The 27,103-nt window shown below is 44.9% G+C and overlaps 1 protein-coding gene across 1 annotated transcript in view; it reads left to right on the forward strand.

Annotated features, from left to right (window-relative positions):
- CA7 (carbonic anhydrase 7) overlaps window positions 1-27,103 on the forward strand; it is a 201,138-nt gene that overhangs the window by 132,526 nt on the left and 41,509 nt on the right. The window contains exons 4-5 of the mRNA XM_078671640.1: window positions 12,285-12,380; window positions 12,554-12,616. Of these exons, the coding sequence (XP_078527766.1) occupies window positions 12,285-12,380; window positions 12,554-12,616 (159 nt within the window). The remainder of the gene's footprint in view (window positions 1-12,284; window positions 12,381-12,553; window positions 12,617-27,103) is intronic.

The following is a 27,103-nucleotide window of genomic DNA, read 5'->3' on the forward strand; positions in this document are numbered from 1 at the left end:
AACGGTGGTCTGTTGTCTGTCTTTACTCCTATAGGTATTCCCCATGCTGCGAATGCTTCGTCGATGATGGGGATGACGGCCGACACTTTCGTGGAGGACACTTGCTGTGGGATGGGGAAGCGGGAGTATTTGTCCATCATGACGATGATGTACTTGCCTGATTTTAATGGCCCGAAGAAGTCAATAGCCACTTGTTGCCATACCCCATCAGGTAGTTCAGACATCTGCAAAGGGGCTGGTGGTTCCTCTAGCCCAACGAGCTGACATGAGGCACAGTCTTTGAGTGTGGCCTCCACCATGTGATCGAGGGATGGGAACCAGACACGTTCTCAAGTGCTTTCTTGGTGGCTACGACTCCTCTGTGCCCTTCTTGAGCGATATTGATGATCCCTTGGCGAAGTCGTTGAGGAATGACTATCCTCTCCCCTCTTAACAGTAAACCATCCGTGCTGATCGATAGTTCTGCCTGGACGTGCTTAAACGCTACCAGTTCTTGAGAAACCACAGTCGCATCCTGGCGGCTGGTGTCCAGGTGTCTCCAGGAGTTGGCGCGTATCTGACCTATGATGGCCTGAACAGTGGGATCCTGGGCCGATGCTTCTTGAATGGCTTCTAGGGGCACAGCTGGGGGACGTGCATTATCGATGACGAAATGAATGTACTCCTCCGCTTCAGAGCATCGTTCACGCGTGTGGGATTGCGGGTGCCTTGACATGTAGTCTGCTGGGTTTTCTGCTTTTCCAGGTTCATGAATGATGGTGTAGATGTAGTCTTGCAAACGGAGGCCCCATCTTTCTATTCATGGAGGCATCTTCTCTCGTGGATTGCCAAAGATGGTGATGAGTGCTTGATGGTCTGTGATGAGCGTGAAGTGCTTTCCGTATACAAAAAGATGAAAATGTTCACAGGCCCAGACGACCACAAGACTTTCCTTCTCGGGCTGAGAGTAAGCCTTCTCCGTGTCAGTGAGGCTACGGTTGGCATAGGCAACCACGTGGCGTTGATCTGCTTCATTGTTGTACTGAGCCAGGATGCCATTCAGTCCCACCCGACTAGCGTCTACAGTGATTTCGGTCTTTCGTTTGGTGTCAAAATAAGCTAAATTATTGGCGGTGCTCACGGCTTCCTTGATTGTGTTGAACGCGTGTTCACATGCAGGTGACCACATGAATTGTTTGACTTGGCGAGTGAGTTCCGGAAGCGGTTAGCTGATAGTGGCATAGTCTTTAATGTAGCGGGCACAGTAGCTCGCCATTACCAGGAAGGAGCAGAGGTCACTGACGTCCTGCGGTTGTGGAGTGTCCGCGAGGGCAGACACTTTCTCAGGGTCTGGTTTCATGCCATCTTTGGAAAAGATGTGTGCGTAAAATTTAAGCGTGGACTTGTGGAATTCACACTTGTCCGGATTGAGGGTGAGGTTGGCGTTGAGTAAGGCGTGGCACACCCGGACCAAGGCTTTATCATGCTCCACTTGGTTCTCCCCAAACACTAGGATGTCATCGCTGTAGTTAAAAGCATTTGGGATGCCCTAAATGACCCTCTGAATGGCCTCCTGAAAGATCTCCGCGGCGGAAGATATTCCGAAGTTTAAGCGTTTATATCGGAATAGATCTTGATGGGTGGTGAAAGTGGTGATATAGCGGGATTGCTCATGTAGTTCCAGTTTGTGGTATCCCTTGTTTAGGTCCAGCTTTGAGAACACAGTCGCTCCATTGAGGCGAGCAATCATATCACTGATATGAGGTCCTGGATGTCTTTCCCTCTCGATAGCTGTGTTCGGGGCACGCATGTCAACGCAGAGGCGTACTTTATTGTCTTTTCCTTTCTTAGGCACTACCACCACCGGTGACACCCATGGGGTGGGCCCTGTGGATCTTTCAATGATGTCTGTCCCAGTAGGTCTTGGAGCTCGTCATCCACTGCCTGTTGTAAATGGAATGGCACCTTTCTGTGGTGTTGCACTATCGGGGACACCTGCTCGTTAATGTGTAACTTGACCTTGAATTGGCTGAGTTTCCCGAGGCCCTTGAAGAGGTTCAGGAATTTGTTGACGATATCCGGGGAATCGTCCACGGTGTACAGAAGTCCGACAAGTCTGAGGCGCTCTGCTGTCGGCAGACTGAGGAGGCAATCCGCTGTATCAGGACCCTCAATCACATGGATATGTGCTTGAATCTGTCGGTCTTTATAGGTCAGGGTCATGCGGAACTGTCCCAGACAGGGTAGGGGCTTCCTGGACATCCACATGTAGACTCGAACAGCGGCTGGTTCTAGTCTTGGCTGAGGTTTCATGCTGTTGTATTCCATGGCACATATGTAGTTTAAGGATGCTCCTGAGTCTAATACAAATTTGGCTGGGTGACTTCCTATTTGAATGTTCAGCCGTGGGTATTTTTTAGTCTGTCGGGGTCCGACACCATATATACATATTTGTCACTGTCTTGTGACACAGGCGTGGGAGAGGACGATTCCCAGGACGTTGACCTCCGAGATCTATGTGAGGCAATTGAGTGTGTGCTTGACCTTGACGAGCTAGAGGAGCGACTTTTCCTTCCTCTTACTGCTCTTGCATGGTGGCGAGTTCCTGAACTTGACTTAGCTGTCTTTGTTTCGGACTGACTCGTTTGGCAGGTTGCTTCGAAGTGATTTTCTCTTCCGCATCGGTGACACCGTTGTCCTATGGCAGGACATTGTCCCGAGTTTGGATAGTCTTGACCGCATCTGTAACATTTTGAGGCTGGCCTGTTTGTGTGATAACTTCGGGTTCCATTGTGTGACGAAGTCGCTCTGGGTTTCTGTGTCGGTCTTCCTGATTTGCGGTGGTCAGGATAGCGCTTCGAGTCTATGTGCGATTGCATTTGAAAGGCTTGTTCCTTTTTTTCAGACTTACTGGCTTCCATTTTCTTAGCATGGTCTTTGGCTTGATCGTTGATGCGAGTGAGTTCTTCGATTTCTTCCAGCGTGTAGTGTTTCTTCAGCAATCGGCGGCGCAGTGATTCTGATTGGCATCCCTCAATAATGCGCAGTCGTAAGGCATCTTCAGTGTTGAACGCGTCAAACTCGCAGTACCGGGCTAGGCACCGAATGCGAGCGATGAAGTCGCATATTGGTTCATCTTTTTCTTGGGAAACAAGGTTGAACATGTATCGCTCGTATTCTAGGATTCGCTTATGAAGGAACTTCCGATCCAGGGCTCCTTTTACGTCCTCATATGAGGTGGCAGTGGCGGCGGGTAATTCTTTGATAATTTGCGCGATGTCCTTTCCTATCAGATTTCGCAGAGCTATCAGCTTCTGCTTGGAGTCTTGCACCTGGGACCCTGTCATAAAGTCCTCAAAATCTTCTGCCCAGCTCTTCCATTTGGGGCCCATACTGTTCCCAGACGTTAATTCTAGAGGCTCCGGCGGGCGTAAGTATGACACCAGTAATGTCAATGCCTTTAACTCACTCATCTCATGGAATGTGGCGGGCCTAGCCAGCAAGGCTTCCAACAAAGCTTGGCTGAATGTTATTCATGTGTATGACATCTTATGTTTGCAAGAGACCTGGTGCCGCGAGGAAGTACATCTACTGGGGTACCAAACTTTTCACTCTCCTGCCATACCATCAGCCCAGGGTCACAATAAGGGGGGGCTTTGTGTCTATGTCTCTACAACTGCAAAGGTTAAGATCCATAAATTCTTCTCTAATACCCACTTTCAAATTCTACTTTTTAGGTGGGGCACATTAGAGAACATAGTACTGTTGAACTTTTATAATAATATGGCCGACATTGAACTGGAGTCCACTTTGTCAAATATATCCTGTTTGTTGTCACACATTGTTGATCACCTCAAGGGGGCAATAATAATGTGGGTAGGGGATTTCAACTGCACCATCTGTCCACAGTCAGAATCTCCTTTGTGTGGTATTGTGGATCTTGGCGAGGAAAACCTAACTCACTTTGTGCACACAAAGAGGGGGATGTTGTTAAATACTTTCCTCCTTAAATTTAATCTTTGTTTTGCCAACCTGCTATGTCCCTCACCCGTGCAGTTTGAGCCAACGTTTTTTGGTAGAGACTGCAATTCAATTATTGATTTTATATTAATTTCCACTGCCAATTCTGGAATTCTGACCTCGTGTGTCGTTGGCAAGGATGTATTTAGTGACCATTACCCCCTTTCTATCTATGTAAAAACAAAGGAACGTTACGCCAAGAACTCTACCCTTTCCAGGTATCCCTATAGCGTAGATCTATCCAAAACTAATGGCTACGTTGTGAAATGGGAGAGGATTGTTCCCGGTGCATTTCTGAAAAAGCTACTCTCCGACTCTGCAAAGGATGTTAACCTCTGTTTAGAGGAACAGGCGGACTCTTCTTCTGTTATGATCGCCTTTGCTAACATCCAACAGGGGATAAAAAATCTGTTGACCCGGGCAGCGAATAACAACCATTCACTTAGAGAAGGGTGGTTTGATGGGAAGTGCACAAAAGCATTAAAATCTCTTAAGAAAGCTCTGGCCCTCAAACCTAGGGACTCCGGCACAATTCGTAGTGCAAGGAAAGCATATAAATGTGCATTAAATGAAAGAACCCAGGCCTTAAAAAAGCAAGCGTGGGCTTCACTAAGAGATGCTTCTGCCCAGAAAAACACCACCAAGTTCTGGAGGCTTGTTAAGTCCCTGTACCAACCAAATAATAATGGCAATAAAATAGATCTGGCAATAACAGGTGACAGATGGTTGACACACTTTAGGCAGTTGTACATGGACACAAGGCCAGCTGACATCATCACTGCAATAGGGCAGGTCTTAAATGGCCCACAAACTATAGACAGGAGGAGAGAGACCGATTCCCATGTCTCTGCATTTCCCATTGACATAATATTTACTGTGGGGGAGATGCATGAAGCAATTAGGGATAGTGCATCAGGCAAAGCCCCAGGGCCAGATTGTACCCCGGTGGGTGTGTACAAGGCCGAACCAGATTTTTGGGCCCCATTGCTCACTAATGTGTTGAACAAAGGCAATCAGCAGGGGTTTATAGAAAGCTGGTCGGACGCAATAGTGGTCCCTATTTTTAAAAAAGGCAGGCGTGATGATCCAACCTGCTATAGGCCGATATCTTTACTAGACGGCCTTATGAAATTAGCAGGGAGGATTATCTTAAAGAGACTTCAAGAGTGGGAGGAGGAACACAATGTAGTTTCGCACCTCCAATATGGATTTAGGAAGGGTATAGGGACTGCGGAGCAGTGTTTAAACCTAGCCCTTCTCAGTGCTAAATACACGCAGGCTAGAGGTGGGTCACTTTTTATTACTTTTGTTGATTTGAGTTGTGCGTTTGATTGTGTTGACCACTTGTTGTTATGGTCAACATTGACCGAAATGGGTATTGAGGAACGCTTAATTATTTTTATTAGAGAACTGTATCATAACTGCGGGGCAAGAGTAAGATTTGGCAAGCAGGGCGAATGTACTGACAAATTCGCCCTGTCAAGAGGGGTCAGGCAATGGTGTATCCTAGCCCCCAGGCTATTTACTTACTATATCAACTCAGTGGGCCATTATCTTTCTCTTTTTCAAAATGACTACCCTACCGTGAAAGGTCTACCGGTGCCAATCCTTCTGTATGCCGACGATGCGGCCATAATGTCTCAGACCCAAGTGGGACTACAGAGGGCAGTGTCTAAATTTGCAGGTTTTATGCAGGATAGAGGGCTGAAAGTAAATATTTCGAAGACCTTCACGATGCCATGCACTAACAAGCGCAGTAAGGTGCCTTGTAAAGTGTTCCTGAACAAACAGAACATAGCCATCGTAGAGAAGTTTTGCTACCTTGGCATAATGTTTGACAGGAAATGTCGCTGGAAACAGGCAATTGAGGCAAGGAAGCTGGCTTTCATCCACACTATAGGCGCTCTACGCGCATTTTCAAATAGAGTGGGTGGTAAACCAGCAAAAGAACTGGTGCAAATATATCAGGCGAAGTGCGTGTCCACAGCCATCTACGGGGCGGGACTTTGGGGCATCGAGAAGGACCAAACCTTGCAAAGCTGTGAGAACCAGTTCATCAGCTACCTTCTAGGTGTCCCAAAGACTACATCCTCATTTATGACACACATAGAGGCGGGAGTCACGCACTTGGGTGACACAATTAGGATGGCCCCAATTCTCTTGTGGCACAAGGTATGGACAACTAAAGAGGCCAGTTTCAATAGGGACCTCCTGGAGGATTGCTTGGCCCTAGATGGGGTCGCAAACTTCCGGTGGTTGACGTACGTAAGATCTGTACTTAGTGACATAGGCCTCCCAGATTATTACGTAAATCCTAGGAGCATGGAGGGCGTATCTAGATCAGTTCTTAAGAAAAAACTGACCGCCCATCTGGAAATTCTGAGATGGAACAATGAAAAAAAAAAACTAACCATCCTAAATTTCCAAGAAATCACTCCCAACGAAGGCATGCAAAAGTATTTAAAAGTGGACCCCAGCCCCTATTATAGAATGCTTTTGACTCGTTTACGTTTTGGTATTTTCTTTCGTATGGTTTCTGTACCGGATATGAACAACTGGTCCTCATTGACTTTGACATGTTCGTGTGATAACATCGCACCTCAATCAAATCTGCACTTAATGTTCTTTTGCTCCTTTTATTCCACCCCCAGGAAATTTTATATAAAACCTTTGTTAAAACGCTGGGGAGTAAGAAATTGTAGGCCTGCCTTCACAAGACTGTTGAAATTGGAGGATGAGCATGTGATCTTTGCAGTATCTCGTTTCTTAGGATCCGTTATGCTGCTGCGGAAAACCATGCTGTAAAATATTTTTGTCTGGGTTTTTCCATGTCTTTTTGTGTTGGCTAGTACTAATTGTATTCCAAACTGTATGGCATTGAATGAAATTTTAAAGATTTGACTATGACAATAGTTGTTTTTTTTAACTGTTAAATCTTATATGTAAGCTCCTATTAAGTGTGATGCTTTTACATGTATTTGCTGTGCTTTTATGATTTTACGAAAATCAAATAAAGCTTATTTTTTTTTTACTTACTATGACACCCCCATCATCATCGGGCGTGGTTGCGGGCCTTACGGGGTGGACCCTGTGGATTCTGGGCGTGAGGTGTCAGGTTCACCAGGCATCTTGAACGCAGATATAAGCTCAACGGGCCGTGCAAAGCTTTATTCCCAGAAATTTGGAACTGATGAAGTCCTATGCACAGTACCTGACTTCAAGATGGCCGCCGAGGAGGACACAAGTTCTTCTGTGTACAGTGTCTACTTCAATTTACTGGCAGTTTTTCCAACAGGGTCAGTCGCTGCTCAGACTCACCCCTCATGTGCTTCAGAATTCTGCTGTACGGCACCTCCGTGGCTCACAATCTTCAGCGCAATCGCGTTTTCGCACTCTTTTCCGAGGTCTCGGGCAGGTCTTCGGCTGCAGACACACGCGCTGCGGTTGCAGCGAGTGGCAGAGCGGCGGGTCGGAAATATCCCACCCTTGTCGCCAGTGTTGCGTTTACGCCCCCTAAGGAAGACTCATACCCGGAGCTAGGGGTAAACGTGGCTTTATTCTTCAGCCTTATTCCCGAACTGATTTCCGTTTCCTCCGCTGCCCCTCCCTATCCGTTTCCGCCTGCCCTGTACACAGACAAGGTCAGGCGGACGATATGACACACCCCAAGGTGTCAAATGCCTTTTCTATGTCAAGCGAAACCACAACATATACTCCCTCGTTTTCCCCTGTTCAATATTCTTCAACCAGTAAGTGGCGGATAATGAAATACGTAATATGTTTTAGTATGAACCTGTTTTGATCAGTGTGTACCCAGGTATTAATTATAAGAAGCAGTCTACTGGCCAGGACTTTCCCCTGTATTTTGTAATCCAGGATAAGGAGCGATAGAGGACATTAAGACCGCACGTCCAATGTGTCACGTCCGGGCTTAGCGAAAACCATTATCATAGCTTCATGTGTCTTGGAGCATCCCATTGTCTCTTGACGCGTCGTATACTTTGGTCAGTTTCGGGGAGAGTAGTGTGTCATAGGTAGTCTAGTATTCTATGATGAGACCATCAGTGCCTTTTGTTTTATTGTGGGCCATTTGAGCAATGACCATTTGTATTCTATTTGCAGTGATTCGTCTGGCTCTGCTCTCTGACATGGGTTCAAGCGGGGAAGGGGATGCCCTCAAAGTAAATCCTAGATGATTTGCAGTGAGGCTATCATGTGCCATGCACAGATGGTGGTAGGTATGTGATCGGCATCTGTCTTAATGGTCCCCATGGGCGGTCGGGCTTGATCGCCCCATAGTAACTAGGCCAATAACTTCCCTGGCCTTTCTACCACACTGTGCCGGCGTGTGAAATACTGTGTATAATCCAATTTCCCCACGTGCGCCTCTTGGGCTGTGTATTCCTTTCTGAGGTCTCAGAGTTGACCTACCTTGTCCGCTTGCAATTGCATTTCGGTCTCAAGTTGATGTAGGGATCTTTTCAAGTCAAGTATTTCCCTATGTAAAGTCTATCTAAACCCACATGTAGTAGCAATGCAATTGACATATATTACTACCTTATTGGCCTCCCACTCAGCAGCTCTGGTCGAGACTGAGTCTGTGCTTAGCTCGAAATACTGGGCTATGTGTGTTGCTATGATATGTCGGAACAACATGTCTTGTAAGGCCTCTGTGCGGAGGCGCCAAATTGAGATGTTGAGACGAATTCTACTCCATCCAAGCGTTCAATGCAATGGACAGTGATCCAATAGAGTGCGTGCCAGGTATTCCGACCCCACCACCTCCTGGGCAAGGGTATCACTGCAACGGAATACATCCAGCCTGGCATGGATGTCATACACTCTGAAATAATAGGAATATTCTCTGGACTCAGGTTTTGTAGTCGCCCTATGTCATACACCTTCCTACTATCCATCCATTGTTGGAAGCACTGGGTCACTTTATGACAGAGGACTCCCAGTGCCGGGGGGCTGAGGCTATCCCTTAGCACATCTGGGGTGTAACTGAAGTCACCCCCCCCCCCCCAGACCTGAGGGTCGGGGAACAGTGCTGGAGTCAATCTGTATAGAAATGCAGTTTAGTTAGCATTAGGTACATAAATCGTCACCAGCGCCAGGAGGACTCTGTCTAGCTGGCCCTTCACCACCACATATCTGCCATCAGGATCTATGGGATGTCTGTCTTGTATAGATGGGATTGGGGGAGACACTCAGATCAGCACCCCCCTCGAAAATGCCAAAGTGCTGGTGCCATAAAGTTGTCCTCTCCCCTGCATCCACCATTTCTGTAACGCAACTAGAACCTTCATCTTGTGGTGATGTATTCCAGATATTGTGTTCTGGTCATGATCTCAGTTGGGAGGCATACTTTTATGTTCAAAATATTTATTTATTATTCATAAGATGCTTCCAATCACCCAACAGTGGCTTCAGATTGTGTTACTCATTTACCTGAGGAATACGATTTTTGTGTTTAAGGATTAAGGATGGAGAAGCAAGCCTGTTGTCCAGATGATGGTCTTATGTGTTTGTGGTGTTTCTTGTCAGCAGTTCCTGTTTCATACCAGTGTTTGCTGACTACATGGTGTATTAGGTACATTTGAAATGTATGTTAGGTGATCTGCACAATGTACTTAATGGAGCTCGTATCGAGACTGTGCAGCAGGTGCGCCGCTGGCGCGCCAAAGGTGCACCAAGGGCAAGTCCATCTGCGCCCATCTGCTCCTGGACCACACCCAATGCCAGAAACTCTGACCCTCCTGCCACCCACAGATACTCGGCCACTGAGCTCCAAACCCTGGACCACAGACATGCAACAACAACTGCTGCATTGCATCTCCTCGATCAACAGTATGATCCTTCGCCTGCCGCCACTGACTTTTCATTTGCTCCTGGATCATCAAATGCACCAACAGAGTCGCCCCCATCAAGCCAGCCAAGACCAGCAGATCCACCAAACAAGCAAGTTGGTATACACAAAAACTCAGGACAATGAAACACAACTGCAAATAGCTAGAAAGAAGATGGCGCACCAGCAGGGATCTCACAGACAGAGCCACTTTCAAGTCAGCCCTCAACCAAAACCACCAACTCCTAAAAGACATGAAAAGAGGCACCCTGGCAGACTGCATCAAAGCAAGCTCCAACCACAGCATGGAACTCTTCAGCATTGTCAGAGATTTCTCCTGCCAGTCAACCACCCAGAACATGATCTCCCCTTCCCAGGAACTCTGCGACACCTGGCAGATTATTTCCACAACACGAAATCCACCAACTACAGTAGCTTTGAGTCCCAAACCACCAACATCTACAACCTCCTCACACTGATGGGCACCACCCACAACCACCCACACAAAACATGGGAACAACTTTCCACACACAGAACCACAACCATCATGAACTCCATCCACTCCTAAGCTCCCACGGCCCCCTGCCCCCACAGCTTCTTCAATCCAGGGAGCAATGAAATCAGCCGCAAAGTCACCTCCATTCAAAAAAGCATCCATCACCATCGGCGCCTTACCAGACGCATGGAAACATGCAGAGGTCAGACCCCCTCCTCAAGTAGTCCTCTGCCGATCCCAGCGAATGCAAGAACTATTGCACCCTCTTTCTGCTCCCCTTCCCTGCCAAATTCCTTGAGAAGGCCATCAACTGCCAACTCACCGAACACACAGAGAGAAACAACCTGCTGAACAACTCCCAATCCAGATTATGCACCAATCACAGCACCAAGACCGCTCTGATTGCTGCCATCAACAACATCAGAACTGTCCTCGACTTGGGGGGGGACAGTGGCCCTGATCCTCCTCGACTTCTAAGCATCGTTCAATAGCATACCCCACAACACACTCATCAAAAGACTCCACCACACAGGGTTCCAGGGAAAGGCCCTCCAATGGATCACATCCTTCGTCATAGGACGAACCCAGAGAATCTGCCTGCCACCCTCCACTTCGAACCCAAGAGCACCATTGCAGCGTCCGTCAAGGTTCATCCCTCAGCCCCACTCTGTTCAACACATTCATGACGCCCCTGGCTAACATTGTCGGAAACAATGGCCTCAACATACTATCCTACGCAGATGACACCCATCTCATCCTCTCACTTTCAGAAGACCCCTCCACCACTAGCCCCAACTCCCACAAATGTATGACATGTGTCGCTGACTGGATGAAGACCAACTGCCTGAAGTTCAACACGGACAACTTAGAAATGCTGATCTTCGGGAACAACTCCTTCCCATGGAACGACACCTGGTGGCCCTTCAAACTCGGACCCACACCCACTCTGACAGACCACGCCCGTAACCTTAGTATCATCCCGGACCTCAAACTCACCATAAAAAACTAGATCAACTCAGTCTTGTCCACTTTCTTCCACACCCTCTGCATGCCCTCAAGATCTTGATGTGGCTCTCCATCAGCATTAGGGAAACCGTCACTCAAGCCCTAGTCAGCAGCTGGCTGGACTATGGCAGCGCATTCTCCGCAAGAATCACCATCTAACCTGAAGGGAGCCCAGGAAATACAGAACTCAGCTGTCAGACTCCTCCTCGACCTCCCCAAACAGACCCACATCACCCCCCATCTCAGGAACCTCCACTGGCTCCCCATCCAGAAAAGATGCCAATTCAAGATGCTGACCCACGCCTACAAGGCCCTCCATGACCTAGGACCAGCATACATCAACCACTGCCTAAACTCCTGCAAACCCTCCAGACACTTGCCCTCTGCCACACTTGCATGCCCTTCCTGCATTCGCCGAAGCTACAGTAGAGGACGATCTTTCTCCTACCTCATCGCCAAGTCGTGGAATTACCTTTCCCTTCACCTTTGAACAGCATCCTCTCTCCCAAAATTCTGAAAGGGACTCAAGACCTAGCTTTTCGACTGATCCCAGCAAGTACCTAGCACCTGGATACCCTCACGGGTGATTTGCTGCGCACTATAAATCCAAGTTGAGTGATTGATTGATTGATTGAGTAGATATTAATGTGCAGCACGTCACAGTGGAAAGTGCTGTAGTGTAGACAGTGGTAGCTATTTGACATATATCCAGTAAGTGCTGCAGAATTCCAAGTTTAGATCAATTGAAAAGGGAGACAGATGTGTAGGGATTATCTTGGTAGCTTCACTGCGGTTCCAAAATTGATTTCAGCAGACAGATACCTGAGACTGTTGCCCGTCATTTCAATTCTCTGACTAGACTCTGTCTGTATATGTTGTGTTTTAATACTATAGTCTTTGACCTCCTGCCGCTGTTCTTTTTCATCCCATACACAGCTTCACCTGGTTCACTGGAACGCCCAGAAATACTCAACGTTTGCGGAGGCTGCAGGGGCTCCCGATGGCCTGGTTGTGATTGGAATCTTCTTGGATGTGAGTAGAATTTCTGAGTTTGTTTCATGCGTAAGACAAGAGTAGACAGGCAATAGGAATGCAGGAGTGGTCAGGGATAAGGGATTTATACTCCAGAGTGCAGGTCTAGGAGACAATGAAGAACAGTCACTTATATCGCACCCCCCACTGATGCGCCATTGGTTGTCTTGCAGACAGGAGGCGAACACACCAACCTGAACAGAATAACAGATGCCCTCTACATGGTGAGATTCAAAGTAAGTAGTATTTAAGCATCATTTACCTACACTGTATTTATGAATGAGCTGGGTGGGTGCGATGGTGCCATGGGTGAGCCTGATTGCTTTGAGAATCTATTTGCTTTTTAGTGAGTAAGTACAGCTCTGAGGAGAGTAGGCAGATTTTGAGCTCTGTACACATCACAGAGGCTGTTAGGGATACTACATATTCTAAAACCACTCCTTCCATGTGTATCCAACCCTCCCCTACAGGATACCGTGGATGTTGAATTGCGATGCCCATTCTGCCAGCGGTCTCTCAGGAATCTATGCCGGTGGAGAGTGCCCTGGTGGGCATTGGCTGAGCTCACTTTCACTAATTAAGTAGGCACATGCAAATAATTTTCCAACACTACAAACCTAGGTTCAGCTGGAACTGGTAACAGCTGTGAAAGTTCGTTTTACATGTGCCACATCTAAGAGACTGCAACCTTTATCAAGAATCGAATCAAGAAAAAAATTAAATAAACCAGCTAGGTTCCAACTTACTCTATGTTAGAAAATGAATAATTTCCTCCCAACTATGACCGTCTGGTCTACAGACCATACTCCTATCTTGGCACACAACGATAGAGTTAATGTCGTACTTACTGGTCATCCTAACTCCTCATGGACACCAATTAAAGCTGTTTTTGATGCAGCAGCTCAATTATTTATCACCTGCAGGCTCCAAGAGCATATTTCCCTACCTTGAAAGAGCTCCATCGTCTCTCTCTACCTTCCAGAATATGCTTTAATGACTATGCTGAGCTCTCCATTCTCCAGGTCTATGCTTTATAAATACTCAGAATAAATTAAAATAAATCTAGCTGCAGAAACACAGTCGGTGGAAGGGCAGTGGCAGCTGCGCCAACACGAAGGTGGGGGAACGGGAGAAAGGACGGGGAGCGGTCAGCAAAATAATAATTTTTTTAAACTTACCTTTCGATGCTGCTTCCAACGTTTACAGTAGCCTGTGTGCTCTCCCAGCAGTCTCTGGGAAGGCACAGGCTACCCAGCCAATCCAGGCACTGCTCTCATGCTATGAGAGCAGCACCAGGATTGGTCTGAGTGGCCTGCTCTGAAACTCAGACACTGCCTTGTAGGCTGTGGCTGTTCTCTAACCGGGTTGGAGAAATAGAAGTGCGCATGTCTGTTTGGCCAGCCTAGGACGGTTGGTCCAACTTAACTGCGCACCTCTAAGTGCCCGCCACTTGCCTCTCATGGCCAGCCCCCGCACTGCACGCATGCTGGAACAAGTCACAGAAAAATAATATGATATTGTTTCATTATCTTCTTTTTCTGTGAGTGACTCTGATGAGTGGGGTGATACTCCTCTGCCATTACGGAAGAGCTGCCCCCGCGGAAGGGCCGATCAAATGCCACTCTCACAATTTTCCAACCCTTTTGCCCAAATGGTAGCATTTGTAAATGCATATAACATAAACTTACCCAACACCCCTTTCTCAGCTGGTACTCACCGATACTGCTTAGTATTGCCTTACCCTTGAACCGGTTCTGAATGAAAGTATAGATCAGTGTGATGGGCGTCTGTAGGTTGTGATAAAATTAAAGCAACGTAGAGAGGCTTGGTGGGACCTAGAGTCTACCCCACCCCAGCAGATATTTGATATTGCTTATGCTTATGCTTTTTTTTTACAATTTACAATATGCAATCCAGTTAGTATCAGACAAAAGAACTATTACACGTGTGTTGTAAAATACACATATTATGAGTATTATTCAATACATGTAACATGTAAATATTATGCAATACATTTATGTTTATGATGTTCTTATTACTATTCCATTTTTTCCAGCAAAGTGTCCTAATGTCTCACGGTGTTGAATGCGTTCAAAACATAAAATACATTTTAAAAAAAACAAAGTGTGTCTCGTGGTGTAAATGCAGCATTCCACTCTGTTACCATGCCGTGCTTGCGTAAGAGTTAGTCATTATTGTGTGGATAAACAGTAAAACATACAGTGCAAATAGAGAGTTTAATAATTCGTGGCCCAGATATTAGAGCCGTCAAGAGATTTTGAACAGGCTTAGATTGTAGCAAAAGCTGACCTTCGAATGCAATGGTTAGCATACCTTGCATATCAGTGGGAACAAAGAAAACAAGCTTTCCAATGATAAAATAAACAAAGCATGTGTGTTTTAGGGTGCAGCAGCGGGGATTCAATTTGAAGACTGATTCAGAGGCCCTCTGCCCTCGTGGGACTTTGAATTTACACACCTTGAGGCTCCTGGAACCCAGCATTCCATGAAATCCGGCTGACGTGTGCAAATTTAAATCCCGGAAAAGCCCTAGTCTCATTATTTTAACTCGAGGTTTCCTTTTCTGATCTTTGTGAACTTTTAGGAGTCTCCTAATTCAGCGTCAGTGTAAAAGTCCACATTTGTAAAGCGCACAATCACCCGTAAGGGTCTCTAGGCGCTGGGGGCCGTCGGGAAGATAAAGCGAGCTATTGCCCAGAGTCACATGGTGCTGGGCAAACCCTGCCGCCGGAGCCGGGGATCGAACCGTGGTCCCCAAATTCCAGCGTCAGTCGCCCTGGCCGCGGCGCCACACCTCTCTCCCGTTGTGCTGCATAGCCTGCTATGTCATGTTGCTGCGAGAGAAAGCCTGTAAAAAGTACATGTCATTTCCCTGCAGAACAGAGCCAAGTAAATCTTAATTAAAGGTGACATCAACATGTGGGTGTGTAAAACCCGACTTAAAACATGTGACAGGTGTGGTATATTCAGTATGAATGAAATGATGAAGCCAAAGTAAGTGAGGAGTTCAGTTTATTCGCCTCATCCACAAACAGCATCAGGTCCCAACTGACCTGGAATATCCAGTACATTCCTATTCATTAGAACATTGGTAATATTCTAATTCTAAACAAGTGAAGCAAGCTCCACACTAAAGAGATGTAAGACAACATAACACATCTCCCTTCTTTACAATAAGCAATAACATGAATAATGAACCTAAAAGAGACATAAAAAAGTTAGTCAAATAAAAGAAGAGTTGAACATCATTTACACATAATCCTTCATGTACATTGGAGCACTGCGTAACCTTTGACTCCTCACACGAGTGTTGAAAGAAGAGTCAATGTTTGGGCGAGAGGGATTCTTTATACTAAAGAAATTAGATTCGATATCAGAGTCAGACGGAGTAATGTTTTTTGATTTCACTACCACCACACGACTCTTATTCCAAATCCTCCCATCTTGTGTTTTGATGGCATTCCCAAACACTTTAATGACAGGCCTAACATTGGTATATTTTGACCAAGGCCTTCTCCCTACAGGTGCCTTTATTCTTACAAGATCACCTACCTTTATCTCCTGAAATTTAACACACTTGACTTTGTCAAAATATGCTTTCCTGCAAGCCTGTTTTTCCAATTCTCTCTCTCTCCAAGCACCAACATGATTGTCTACAAATCCTTTCTTCAAGTTCATCCAACCCGGACACCACATTGTGTTTGGAACTCTACCTCTGAATAACTCAAAGGGAGATTTTCCAGTGGTAGAGTGAGGAGAGCAGCGATATGCATCTACTCTTTCCCTTAGTGTATCTTTCCAATTCAAGCCACTAGCTCTTGCAAGTTGTATACATTCTTTCAGTGTACGATTGACCCTCTCAACCGCACCATTCGTTTCAGGGTGATATAAAGATGCTCTTTTGTGTAATATTCCACATTTCTTAAGGTAATCCTCAAAGAAACTGGAACAAAATTGTGGACCGTTATCTGATAATAAGCTATTTGGGAAACTCTCTCTCACAAATATTTCAGATAAAAACTTGATGATAGAGGTTGACGTAATCTCATTAACAGCACAAACCTCAATCCAACGTGAATACAAATCAATTAAAACTATCAGATAGGGAGTGTCAGCAACTCCAGGAAGAGGCCCTAAGATATCAATGGCTATTTCATCCCAAGGGTGATTAGGTAACTCTCTACACACCATCGGCATCTGCCTGACTTTTAGGATCTTGTCACTAGCACAGCATTCAACACATTCTCTAACCATGCGTTCTATTTCTAAGTCCATTCCTGGCCACCAAAACTGAGTACGAACCATCTCTTTGGTTTTTACTATTCCCAAATGTCCAGAATGTGCATGTGACAATAACTTTTTCCTTAAAGAGGAAGGAGGTATAAGTCTCAACCCACGAGTTAGCATGTCATCAGAAATTGATAGCTCCTGAGAAACTAAGGACCATGGTTTATGCAGACCTTTGTTGTCTTTTAGTAACGACATTACCTTAACTAACTCTTCATCTTTTAACAATTCCTCTTTCCACTCTTCTTTACCTACTACACCCTCTGTAACCTCACACACATTGAGATAATCATCTTCATCAACATCATCATCTTCACACCCTATATCATCACTTTTTACTAATCTGGAAAAACAATCAGCTGCCTTGTTAGATACACCAGGTAAATATTGTACTTCAAAGTCAAATTCCTGTAGAGATATGATCCACCTTCTAATCCGAGAAGAGATAGAATCTAACCCCTTCTTATAAAAAACCTCCTTCAACGGTTTATGATCGGATTTGACAACAAATTTAGTCCCCCAAACTAAATTTTTGAATTTTTTCAGAGCCCAATATATCGCTAATGACTCTTTTTCAATTACCGAATAGTTTAATTCAGGACCACGAAGACACCTGGACGCACATGCAATTAAAGAGTCATGGTCATGTTTATTTTGTACTAATACTGCTCCTAAGCCTTTATCACTTGCATCAGTGAATATAAACGTTGGTAAGCCAGGAACAAATGCCTGTAGACAGGGAGCTTTCTTCAATTCCTCTTTTATGCCCTCAAATTCCTTTTTACAGTCCTCCGACCAGACAAAAGTGACACTTTTCCCAATGAGTCTCCTCATGTTCTTTGTCTTGTCCGCAAAATGTATGATACATTTTCCATAAAATTCTACCATCCCAAGAAAGGATAACAATTCTTCTCTATTAACAGGTTCTGCCACTTTACCAATGGAAGCAACTAAATCAGATTTTGGAAATACCCCTTGACTCTTGATACAGTGCCCCAGGTAGTTTACTTCTTCTAAGCCAAATTTACATTTCTCCCTTTTGAGAGTCAAACCAGAATCAGTCAATCTTCTCAACACTTGACACACACGTTCATTGTGTTCTTGTAAGTCTGACCCATATATTAGAAGATCGTCCTGGTAACATTTTACCCCTTGAAGACCTTTCAGTATATGTGTCATGATTCGTTGAAACACCGAAGCAGCTGATATCAATCCAAAGGGCATTCTTCGGAATTTAAACGTACCCATTGGTGTGACAAAAGCAGTCAGGTCTTGACAAGAAATATCTAGCTCGACCTGGTGGTAGGCGGATGCTAGATCTAATGTGGTAAAATACTTCGCCCCCTCTAATGTTCCTACTATTTCATCTATGTTGGGTAATGGAAATCTGTCTACTACAACCTCTTTGTTTAACGCTCTTAGATCAATGCACAAACGAATCTCTCCAGTTGGCTTCTTTGCTACTACAATTGGAGCTAACCATTCTGTGGCCTCTACGGGTTCTATTATTTCATTTGTAATTAATTTCTCTATTTCTTCTTGTACTTTTACTTGTTCCGCAAGTGGTATCCTCCTAACTTTTGCCACTGTGGGAATTGCATTTTTCTTAAGTTTAATACAGTGTTTGTATCCAACCAAACACCCTAACTTATCTTTAAATACAGAGGGAAACTTTTCTGCGAACATTTCAGAGAGGTTTTCTACCTCATGAATTCTCACCTGAGGTGAGGCATTCGGATCAAGCGTAACCCCTAGATCACGTTGATCTCTCCAACTTATTAGAGCATCCCCAAAATTGGTAACATAAATCTTGCCAGGAATAATTCTGCATCCCAATTCCATGCTGGCCATGAAATAACCTAAAATCTTAATGGGTTTACTGCCATAACCTAAGGGTAAAATATCACTCTTAAACAATTTTACATTTTTTCCAAAAGTTTTGTGTAACAGACCTTCATCTATCATGGTGATTTGGGAACATGAATCAAATTTAAATTCAATCATGGCGTCATCTACCTTGACTAGATGTGTGGGATGTTCTAATATCCCACTACTAATCTGAAACGTAACTGTCTTTACTTGTGGTTGTGTCCACTTTTTGTACATACCGTCTCTTCTATTACCTTTTGTCTTGCAACATTTCGAAAAGTGACCCCTCCTCCCACACTCATTGCAAATAGATTTTAGTGCAGGACAATTTGAAGAATTTGCTAAATGACCGGGGTTGCCACATCTGAAACAAGAAAATCTGTTTGACATATTAAAGTTCGGATTAAATCTATTTATCCCCGTATCATTTCTTTCATTGTCTTCTTTTCTTTCTTTTTGAACTTGACAAACAACTTCCTCTACTTTGGGCTCAGTTTTCTTCTCAGGTTCCACTGTCTTCTCTTTCTCACTTTTCAGTTCATCTACACATTTAGTCATGTGTTCCACTTGTTTCGCTATTACTAGTACTTCCTCTAAGGGTGGTTCATCTTTTAGCCATAACTCCTTTCGAATGCTATCATGAGCACATTTTAAAACAAACTGATCTCTTATTCTTTCCTCTAACGTTTGTCCAAATTTACACGAAGAAGCTAATTTTCTTAGAGCAGATACATAGTCTTCGACAGACTCATCCCTCTTCTGTCCTCTTAGTCCAAAATGATATCTCTCCATTATTGTGCTCAATCTTGGGAGATAATGTCGATCTAATTGTTCTATGGCTATATCATACTCATTCAGGTTCCTTTGTTCTGCCGCTGTGAGCTCTGGTAGATGTTCCAATACATCTTGCCCTTCTCCTCCCAAACAGTGTAATAGCAAAGAATGTTTTCTCTCTGCACTTAAGTTCGTGCCACAAACTCTCGCATAATTTGCGAAAATTTTCTTCCATTTTTGCCATTTCACACTTGGTTCACCAGGGCTTATCAAAAAGAATGCTGGCTGGGTAACATTCTGCATGTTTTTTTTTTTTTTTTTTTTTTTTACTTTTATATATATTTTATACACACTGTGTTCTGTAAACCTTTTCTTTTTTTTTTTTTTTTTTTTTTTTTAACTAAAGAAAACTTTATCTTCAGTAAGAATTATTTGTATTATGTGCTCAATTCTCCTTTGGTCTTCCTAACAATGTCACCTTCTAATCTTTCCAAAAGAATTTTCAGTCTATCTTCATTCCTTGTAATTGTGGCCTCAAACAATGGACTCTCTGAGTCACCTTCGAATGTGTTTATTTCTGCTGCGCAGTGAGGCTTGGAACGCAGTAGACAATGCCTTCTTGTTCCACTCGCTATTGGGCGCGAGCGCCTTCCAATCACACGTGCTGTTGAGCGCGAGGGCCTTCCAATCACACGCGCTGATGAGAGTGAGCGCCCTCCAATTACACGCGCTGTTGAGTGCGAGCGCCTTCCAATCACGCGCGCTGATGAGAGTGAGCGCCTTCTAATCGCACGCGCTGTTTAGCTCGAGCTTCTATGACGCGCGTTGTTTAGCAGCGCGAGCGCATTAACCGGCCCTCTGTCTCTGCGATGTCTATTTATTTTCATTTAAGTCCCTTTCCTTGTTTTAAATAGCCTCCCGCCTTACTCCTCACCGCTCTATAGAGTTTCTTTTCTTCATGTAGAATCGAGTACATCAGCCGCTGGGAAGTCTTCGCTTCCTTCCTTTGAAGTGCAGCCGCTGGGGAGGCAGAAAGAGTTGAGGATAGCTGTGTGTTGAGGCTTCTTGAGGTAGGATCGTCGCCAAATAAATGTGGTATATTCAGTATGAATGAAATGATGAAGCCAAAGTAAGTGAGGAGTTCAGTTTATTCGCCTCATCCACAAACAGCATCAGGTCCCAACTGACCTGGAATATCCAGTACATTCCTATTCATTAGAACATTGGTAATATTCTAATTCTAAACAAGTGAAGCAAGCTCCACACTAAAGAGATGTAAGACAACATAACAACAGGCCTTGCTGGAAAGATGAAAGCCTTGGCCTTCAGCCAGTCTGTGGCCCAATCCACACAGCTGGTCACTTGCTCGACCTAGTGTTGACACACAACATGTAACCCCAGACATAATTGGGCAAAAAGGACATAAAAAGACCTTTCACTGTGTAGCCATACGATTCTCAGCAGGGTAGGAACAAACCCCTGCCAGCCAGATAATTCAAACATATAAGTGACACATGGTTTGACAAAACCTTTAAGTGGGTTCAAACCCATGGAAAACCTGAAAAAATGAGTTCCTATAGAATTGCAGACAAACTATATATAAAAGCTGTCCTTTATGCTGAAGAAAAATGGCTTGAAAGACAGCAGCAAATTGAACGCTGCATAGATGCGAAGCTGAAAAGAATGGGTATATACGGCTGCTGCATTCTTAAAATCGCCATCTGCATTTGATACTGCCAAAACAATATTGGCAATAGATGGACTGTGTAGATAGAGACTTTTGAAGATTTCATACATGCAATAGATGAAAAAAAAGATAAAAAGACTATAAAGTATCTGAGAAACATGACTGGTGAAGGAGAGAAAGAAGCCATGAAAAAATACCGCAAGGTGGTGTTGTGATGAATAAACAAATCAAAACATCATGATCAAAAATATCATCCAAATATTGACATTAGAATGGTAAGTATACATATTTAATTTTATTTACCAGTATGTCTGGTTAAATATTCATGCTCTTCCTTAATTTTTCTAAAGCAGCAGCAAATACAAATACAAGAGCCTTAAGCACATCGTAGTGTCAGTAGCACTGTTGCCCCATCAACAACCTAGATGTTCAAATTACTTCTTTACCAGACTTGTGTTCAGTAATTTCTCCTGACTGTTCAAATACTGCTCAACTTCTCTCTACCCGCACATTCCCTACAACACTGAATCACACTACTATTTTGGATAAGAGGGATGTTAGACATTTTGTTTATGGTTGTCGGTGTATGCACTCTGTCCAAGCAGGAATCCCAAGTCAGGATAAGTCAGAAACACACTTGGAGTTTACGTGTGCTCACCATCTGGTAGCTTGGGACATAGCAGTCAGGCTTATCTGAATAGTCAATGTTTAAAGTATTTGTGCAAAACACACAGAGTAACACAAAAAAACCACCATAAAAAGACTTCACTCAGGTTTATAAAAATAGATTATGATTTTATAAATAGCTCAGGACCAAAACAACAAAAATCCAATAAGGAGAAGCTGAGTTATGAATTTTTAAAGAATCAAAAAGATGTAGTATTTAGAAGTGATAAGCGCCAGTGGGGGTAATCTGGTAGCGTTGGACTGGGACAAAGTCAACAGTTCCAGCCAACTGCGATAGAGCACTGGCCGGGGAAAAGAGCCATGAAGGCCCAGTGAACAGAGTACCCTAATCCTGGTTGCAAGCAGTGAGATGCGGGCTGCAGACGAGCAATGCGTCAATGTCAGGCCCGCAATCTAGGTGATGCACTAATTTTCTTCACGCAGTAGTGGCTATGCATTGGGTTTGTTGAGCAAAGAACTGGTTCTGAGTGCGGCAGTTCCAAAGATGATGCGCTGGGTTAATCAATGCTGGAGGGGCAATGCATTGATCTTTTCCATGCAGTGGTAGGGATGCGTTGGTTCCGAAGCAGTTGTTCCAGACGAGATGCAGCAGTCCCAAGTTCGATGCACGGGTATCTACTCTTGCAACAGGGTCGATGCGCCGGTTCTGCTACCTGCAGATTGGAGATGCGTAGATTTCACTTGTGAAAGTATCTGGGTCCACTTCTAGTAAACCAGGCACAGGAGCAGGGTTAGAGACTTTGATATCCCATAGTCACAAGCAACAGGAGGCAAGCCAACAATCCTTTGGAGATCACTTCAGTTGCAAGGCAGAGTTCAGCTCTCCTTAGCAGGGTCAGAGATCAGCATGGCAGTACAGCAGAAAAGCAAGCCTTCCAGGTCAGCAGTCCAGCAGAGTGTCAGTCCTTGATGCAGCACAGCAGTTCTTCTGACAGAATCCAGTTGTAGGTCCAGAAGTGTCCTGTCTTGGTAGGGTCAGAGGCCCAGAACTTATTCTGAGTTGTGTCTTTGAAGTCGGGATGACTTCAGAGCAGGTCCTTCAAGTGCATAGGTTCCCCTTTCTTTCCAGCTCTGGCTCCAGGCCATCAGTAAAGGTAATCATCCCTTTGTGTAGAAAGCAGGACACTGCTTATTCAGGTGTAAGTGTCAGATACCCCTCTCTTCCTGCCCAGGAAGAGCTATCGGAATGCAGATGAATGCAGATGTTTTCTCTGTCACACCTACCCTTCCTGTGTTTGTGGCTTTATAGAGGGAACCAACAAAGTGTAGCTGCTGTCACCCACCTCAGATGTGTTTTGAAGACATGCTGCAAGTCACACAGAGCAGTAAGAGCAGAGAAATGTCCACTTTGTGGCATTTCTAAAACAGTAATGTTAGATCCAATCTTACCAGTAAAGAGGATTTATCATTGCCATTTAAGAGATATGAAACATGATGCAACTACTCCTTTCTAATCAGGAATTACAGCTTAAACATGTATTAAGGAATTCCCAATGCTAACCTATGATAGAAGTAGGCCTCAGAGTAGTGAAAAATAAATGTGGGTGTCTGTCGCTACCAGGACATGCAAAACTTAACAGAACATGTCCTACCTTTTAATTACACAGCGCCCTGCCCAATGGCCTACCTGGGGGCCTATCTCAGGGGTGACATGTGTAATAAAATGTGAGTTCTAAGCTTGGCAAGTAGTTTATAACGCCAAGTCAAAGTGACAGTAGACTGCACACACAGGCCCTGTAATTGCAGGCCTAAGAAAGGTTTGAAAGGGTATTTTTGTGGGTGTCACAATCAGTGTTGCAGGCCCACTAGTAGCATTTAAATTACAGGCCCTGGGTATTTGGTATACAACTTTACAAGGGACTTACAAGTAAATTAAATATGTCAATTGCATATACACCAATGTTTCCATGTTTAGGGGTGAAGCACATGCACTTTATCACTGATCAGTCAGAAGAAAAAGAAGAAGGAGGACACCGAAGAGCCGCAAATAGAAGCGGACGTGTGACTGACCTGGTGCCAACCCTTGCTGCCTGCGTGTTCACTCTAACTCCTGCACCAAAGCCGACTCGCCCTTCAGGTGTACTCCAAGAACTAGGGATCCCTGCTTTTTACAAGGAACCAGTAACTCCCTTGGATTGGTGGAACCAGTCACCTGCATGACGCAGGCCAAGTCCAAAGCAGCAACAAAGTGGTTGCCGCTGGGTCCGTCGAGGTGGTTACCTACAGCGAAGTGGCAAGAGCACTCCAAGAGTGGTAGCTGGCTCTCAGAGACATTCTGAGCCCCTACCCTACTCCCAACAACTCCAGCCTATGAGGTCCCTTTCAACTCCATTTGCCACAGTCAAGGTTTATTGGTTAGCTGGTCCAGCCACCAACTCCTATAGTTTTCACTCCAACATTAAGGAAATCCATAGCACCTGCAACCGATGATGGAAACGACCCCACAACTGTGTGGCAGAAACCGTCTTGGTACAACTGCCATTCGTAGACAGACCGAGGTACATCTTTGGCACACTCGCCCCCAGTGATGGGCATTTCTATGTGTCCCTGCATCCAGCATCCCTTGGCAAGGTAATAGAGACCTGGCTGTGCCAGTCAGGTCCTGGGACCCCAAAAACATCTGCTCTGAACGAGTAGAAACCAAATCCAACCCCAAGTGCTTGTATGGACACAACTTGCAAATGCTTGTGTGCTTTTACCCCTGAACGAGAAAGGTCTTTGATTTTTGGTCCTTCCAGTCACCCGATTTTCCTCATTGCCTGCAATACTAAATTGTTTGATGGTGACACAGGTTACCTCTGTGTATTCTAGATTTACCATCACTGTGTGTTCTAGATTGACCATCACTTAAGTATTTTCTCCTCCCGACAGCAACAGTCTTTTCATTGATGGTGCAACTGTCACCTGATTTTCCCCATTGCTTGCAACACTAAATTGTTTGATGGTGAACCAGGTTACTGATGTGTATTCTAGATTGAACATCACAGTAAATACTTGACGATGTTTAAGCATTTTTGTACTGCAACTGTTTTCTACTGCATTTTTTTTATGCATTTGCCTAAGAATACTGATTTTGGTGCATAAAATATATATAAAGATACTCGTTCTTTTTACAAATTGGTCTCTGATTTATTTTTGAGTGTGTTTCTTATTTATTGCCTCTGTGAGTACAACAAATGCTTAGCACTACTCCCTGATAAGCCTAACTGCTCACTCACACCACCACAAAAGAGAACGTTGGTATTATCTACCATTGTCTCTGTAAACCAATCTGGGACCCACTGGACTCGCTGCACAGTGTACTTCTTTTTAGTGCACTATATATAGCGAGCCAGCTTCCTACAATCTTGAAATGGAAACTGCCCTAGTCCTCAAGTGATACAGCCTGCTTTATGCAACTGTCCAAAGAAAACTATCCTTCCTAGACCGCAGTGGCGTATTTAATAGGGTGGACCATCAGGTGCTACAAACCAGACCAGGTCCCTCATGTGACCCTGAAGCACTTTCATGGGCCAGAGTCTTTTTGGAGGTAAGAAGTCTGTACGTTTCTTAGCGATATTGGTCTGTAGTTCTGGGGATATTGTGGGTCTTTCCCCTCCTTGGGGATTATGGTAATATTGGCCTCGCACATGGACTCCGTCATCTTCCCGTTCTGGATGCATGTCGAGTACGTTTGTGCCATTAGCGTTTTAATGTGTTCGCTGAAAGTTTTGTAGAACGCTGCGGAGTATCCATCTGGTCCTGGCGCTTTGTTCTGTTTCAGTTGGGTTATGGCTGTTCCAATCTCTTCCTCCGTTATGTCTGCTTCGAGCGACTCCCTCTCGTCCTCCTTGAGTTTTGGCAGATTGGTGTTACTGAGCAGATCTAGCCCTCAAATGTCGACTGCAAAATCTACGCGAAGGTCTTAGCCAACAGACTAAACAGAATACTGCCAGACATCATCCACACCTCACAAGTGGGATACATTAAAAACAGACTATCGCAGGACAACACAAGGCTACTGTGCCATCTAATCAACCACACAGCAAATAGCAATGAACAAGCAGTCATGATAGCGCTGGACGCGGAGAAGGCCTTTGACAGAGTCTCATGGCCCTTCCTGAGAAACTGCATGGGAAGTTTCGGACTGGGGGAAAAATACACGGCAATGGTCATGGCCCTCTACAACAAACCGAAAGCAAAAATAGTGGTAAACGGCAGTGCATCCGAAACACTCACGCTGGGAAGAGGCACCAGACAAGGATGCCCCCTCTCACCCGGCCTCTTCTTACTCGCTCTAGAACCCCTGCTAGCCAGAATAAGGGACAACACAGACATAACAGGCGTCAAGATCAAGAAGAAGACTGTCAAACTAGCGGCGTACGCAGACGACATCCTAATAACAACAGCGAACCCCTCCACGTCAATAAAAGCGCTAATGGCCACTATAGGAGAATACGCGGAAGCCTCAGGCTACAAACTCAATAAGGAGAAATCGGAGTGCAAGCCGATGAATGTCCATACCACAAGAGAGGTCCTAGGCGAATCCGGACTGGCTTGGCAGACGAAACCACTAAAATATCTAGGACTCCACTTTGGAAGAGACCTCACATCAACGCTACAACACAACGAGGACCTGATACTGAAAAAAATAAAAGAAAGGCTGGAGCTATGGTCGCCAAAATACATAAGCTGGTGGGGTCGAATTGAAACAATCAAAATGATGATAACACCGGCGATAAACTACACACTGACAATGCTACCACTCCCAATGACAGAGACATTCCACAAAAAACTAGACCAACTCATAAACATCTTCCTATGGAAAAACAAAAAACCAAGGATAAGCCTACAGAAACTAAGACTGGCAAGGGACCTCGGAGGCCTCAACCTGGCGAACTTCAAAACATACCAAACGGCATGCCTAGCGAGACAGCACACAAACATACACACCAGTATGGCTAGAGGTCGAACAAGACATCCTGGGAGGGCTCAAGCCAATAGCCCTTCTGACAGCAAACAGGCACCCACTAAAGTCCAACGCTATACTGAAACACACGAGGGAGGCACTGATGAAAGTAGACAAACGCATGGCGCAGAAGCTGAGAAGCACAGCATGGGAATCCATCTGGTTCAACACTAAGGTAACCTATCATGGTGCGATACTGAACAATGACATATGGATCGAGAAAGGCATCAGCCTCCCCAACCAGACAGAAACCAAGCAAGGACCGCTGACGTTTCAGAACCTACAGCAGCTACACGACCTCCCAAACCAAGAGCTCTACAACTTCCTAAAGATAAAGACAGCGATAACGAAAGCTAACCTGCGCAGAGAGGAGCCAGGCATCATCAAGTACCTGCAACTCCTCAACTCAGCAGGTCACCAGACCACAAAGATCTACAAGCTCCTCAGCCC

This window comes from Lissotriton helveticus, chromosome 12, assembly GCF_964261635.1.
Source record: "Lissotriton helveticus chromosome 12, aLisHel1.1, whole genome shotgun sequence".
Taxonomy (NCBI): domain Eukaryota; kingdom Metazoa; phylum Chordata; class Amphibia; order Caudata; family Salamandridae; genus Lissotriton; species Lissotriton helveticus.